This window comes from Trichinella spiralis (assembly GCF_000181795.1).
Source record: "Trichinella spiralis strain ISS 195 chromosome Unknown Scfld6237, whole genome shotgun sequence".
NCBI classification, from domain to species: Eukaryota; Metazoa; Nematoda; class Enoplea; order Trichinellida; family Trichinellidae; genus Trichinella; species Trichinella spiralis.
The window spans coordinates 1-2,890 of NW_003533176.1; the positions used below are offsets into that span (position 1 = coordinate 1).

Below are 2,890 nucleotides of genomic sequence, written 5' to 3' on the forward strand. Positions count from 1 at the left end.
TTTTTCCTTTCAGGGTATAAAGAATTTATCAAAAGATTTGTCCCCAGGTGGACGTTTGAAAGAAAAGAAGTAAAGCGATTGCTGTTTCTTATTTCTCAATATATTTGTCTTTTTGGAAAAATAGATGCTTTCAAATTTATTTATTATTAGTATTATTATTCTGATAATCAATAGTTTCATTTGAAAAATGTTCATATTCATTATTATATACCCTTTTTTTCTACTTTTCAGGAATTCCCAGGCTATTTATAAGCAATTTTTCCCAAATGGTGATCCCAACAAAATTTTCCAGTTTTGTTTTCAACGTATTCGACGAAAACAAAGTATTTCTCAATTATGGAAATTGTTCTTCAATTTTGAAAACTCACCAACCGATTTTATATAACTTCAGGATGGGCATATTTCATTCAAAGAGTTCATCAGTGCATTGTCAATCACGTCCCGAGGAAGTATTGACGAAAAGCTCGAATGTGCGTGTAAAATAGCTGAGCTTGTGTTAATTGTTTTTTAATTTGTTTTTCTTGTGCAATTAATTTTTCATTTTTTGTTACATCTCATTTCAGGGGCCTTTTCTTTGTATGATCTAGACAATGACGGTTACATTACTAAAAATGAAATGGTCGAAATAGTCGATTCGATTTATGCAATGTTGGGCAAATTTGTTGACAACAAAGACTTTCCAATGGACGATTCACCACAGTTGCGTGTGGAAAAGATATTTCAAAGCATGGATTCGGTGAGCCTGTTGAAAATTTCAATGCAAATGTCAATTTTTGCAAAGCGTCAAATGAAGCTAACGAAAAATCAATTATTATTATAATTATTATTTTTTTTATTTTTTCTTTAGAACAAAGACAATAAATTATCGAAAGATGAATTTATTGCCGGGTCGAAAAAAGACGCCTGGATTGTGAAAGCATTAACTATTGGCAATTGTCCTTGATTTTCTCTCTCTCTATCTCTCCCTCTCTCTGTTTGCGTTGAATGTGCATTTTTGATTGTCCGCAAAAAATGCTGAATTATAATGATGATCAAATAAATTGAGGCTTTTAATCAATGTGAAATATTTATCATTTCAGATGCAATTGATTCTTTCAACGCAGGCAGCATCAACGTCAATCAGTTACAACAGCTATGCAAATTTCCATTTTTACTGGCGGCGAGAACGTAGATGAACGGTGAAAGTTTATTCTGATTCGACTGTTGACTATTGAGAACATTGCTGAGTAGAGTTTAATTATTAATTGTTGCATTTCATTAAGCAATTTTTTGTGCTTTCATTGTTCACGGCGTTGCTTTTGCTTCCACGTGAAGATTTTCATCAAAATTTACGATGACAGTCCCTTTCCAAAAAAAGATACAAAGAGAGAGAAAAAAAAAGAAATTATTTACTGCCGCCAATTACGGATTTCCATCAAGCAGTCCAGCGTTGGAGAAAATTTTCAAGAAATCGGATGCAGACAAAGGAAAGGTATCAAAAATAGTAGTAGACACCACTGTGTACCTGAAATTGAGTGTTGTTCAATTAGGGAAAATTTGTTCTTTTCGAATAGTTTCTTATTTTCGTTTTTCATTCATTTATAAATTAATATTTTGATTTATTTAATTAATTCCTCTTTGTATAGTAGTGGAAAGTTTTTTCAACATTCACACTTACCAACTCGATCCGCACTGCTCAGCTGATCATCGGGCTTAGTCACTGGTTCAGGTCCTTCGGTCGGTGGAGGAGGTGGTGGCGCCGGTGGCTCTTTCTTGCATCTTTTAGGAGATAATTTCAGCAGAACTTCTTTTGGCCATTCTTCATCCGCATACCAGCCTCGACATGCACTCGTCTTGTCATTTTCCATGATCAGCCACTGGTGTAACGGTTGGAAGTATTTCAACAGTGAAGAAGAGTTCAAATTTGAGTGCAACGTTTCGCTCAACAGCAACGACCACTCTTTCTCGGACCCTACGTTCATGAGCTGTTCAAAAAGTTGTGAAATCTTTTTCTTCTTTCCAAACGTGCACTTGTGCAGTGCATCTTTGTGATTTACAATTTCGCATGCGTATTCGTAGATTTGAAATTGGAAAATTGTGGAAAACAGACTGTCAATATGTGGTTCGAACAAAATTACTTCAGGTACGACAAGAAAATCTGACATGTTAGCGTTCGATGGCCTGGGATTGGCCAAGCCCATGTATTTGTTCATTGTTGTCCACCAGCTGTTTTCCATTTTGACCCAATCTCTGTTTTCAACGTCATCAGAGCGGAACAGTTGCCAACGCCACAGATCCGTCGCATAGCTGTACATCACTGACGGCAGCTTGAGCAGGGCTTGTCGATACAGAAAGTCCACATCAGCCAACTCTGTGTCAGAAATGCTGATGTTGTACGTTTCGTTTAATGTCTTCGGTTGAAAGTATGACAAAGCGATTGCTTCACCGATAGCACTGAACAGGCCCCCATTAGCTGGCTGGCGAAAGTACATCTTTTGTTCACTGTACTCGCGGGCATATATACCTTGACCAATTAGGCGGAACATTTCACCCATCGTATTGGAATCAATCTGTCCGCACATGGTTACTGTGTACGACCAGTCATCATTGTCATCGTAAAGATCATAGAATGTTGGCTTGCATATGGGATGTAGTTTAGCCTCTTTGGGTGGCTTTTCATACATGCAACTTGTTCTGCAAATTATCTCTCCGTGAAGCCCAATATCGGAAAAGTACTTTTTTATTTCGTCAAACATGTGCGACACTGATCTGTACGTCTCTTTCAGTACTGCAGTTATGTCCAAATTTGGTAGTGATTTATCTGGCCTGGTCCACCGATACAGCTGTTGCCATTGGTCTCCGAACAGGCTCTGAACCAGATGACTTCCGAATCAGTGCAATGTACAGTGAA

The 2,890-nt window shown here is 37.4% G+C and overlaps 2 protein-coding genes across 2 annotated transcripts; one reads left to right on the plus strand and one right to left on the minus strand.

The window, feature by feature from the left end:
- Positions 1 to 231: 231 nt before the first annotated feature.
- On the plus strand, positions 232 to 943 carry Tsp_12980 (aplycalcin; the record flags this gene model as incomplete). The annotated part of the gene is made up of 3 exons (XM_003366280.1): positions 232 to 323; positions 564 to 736; positions 848 to 943. Coding segments are annotated over 3 exons (361 nt in total), but the record flags the coding sequence as incomplete, so codon positions are not given.
- Positions 944 to 1,442: 499 nt separating this feature from the next.
- On the minus strand, positions 1,443 to 2,735 carry Tsp_12981 (hypothetical protein). The gene is made up of 2 exons (XM_003366281.1): positions 1,658 to 2,735; positions 1,443 to 1,504 (listed from the first exon to the last, which is right to left on the minus strand). The coding sequence occupies exons 1-2, from the start codon at positions 2,733 to 2,735 to the stop codon at positions 1,443 to 1,445; spliced, it is 1,140 nt and encodes a 379-aa protein (XP_003366329.1).
- Between the last annotated feature and the right edge of the window lie 155 nt (positions 2,736 to 2,890).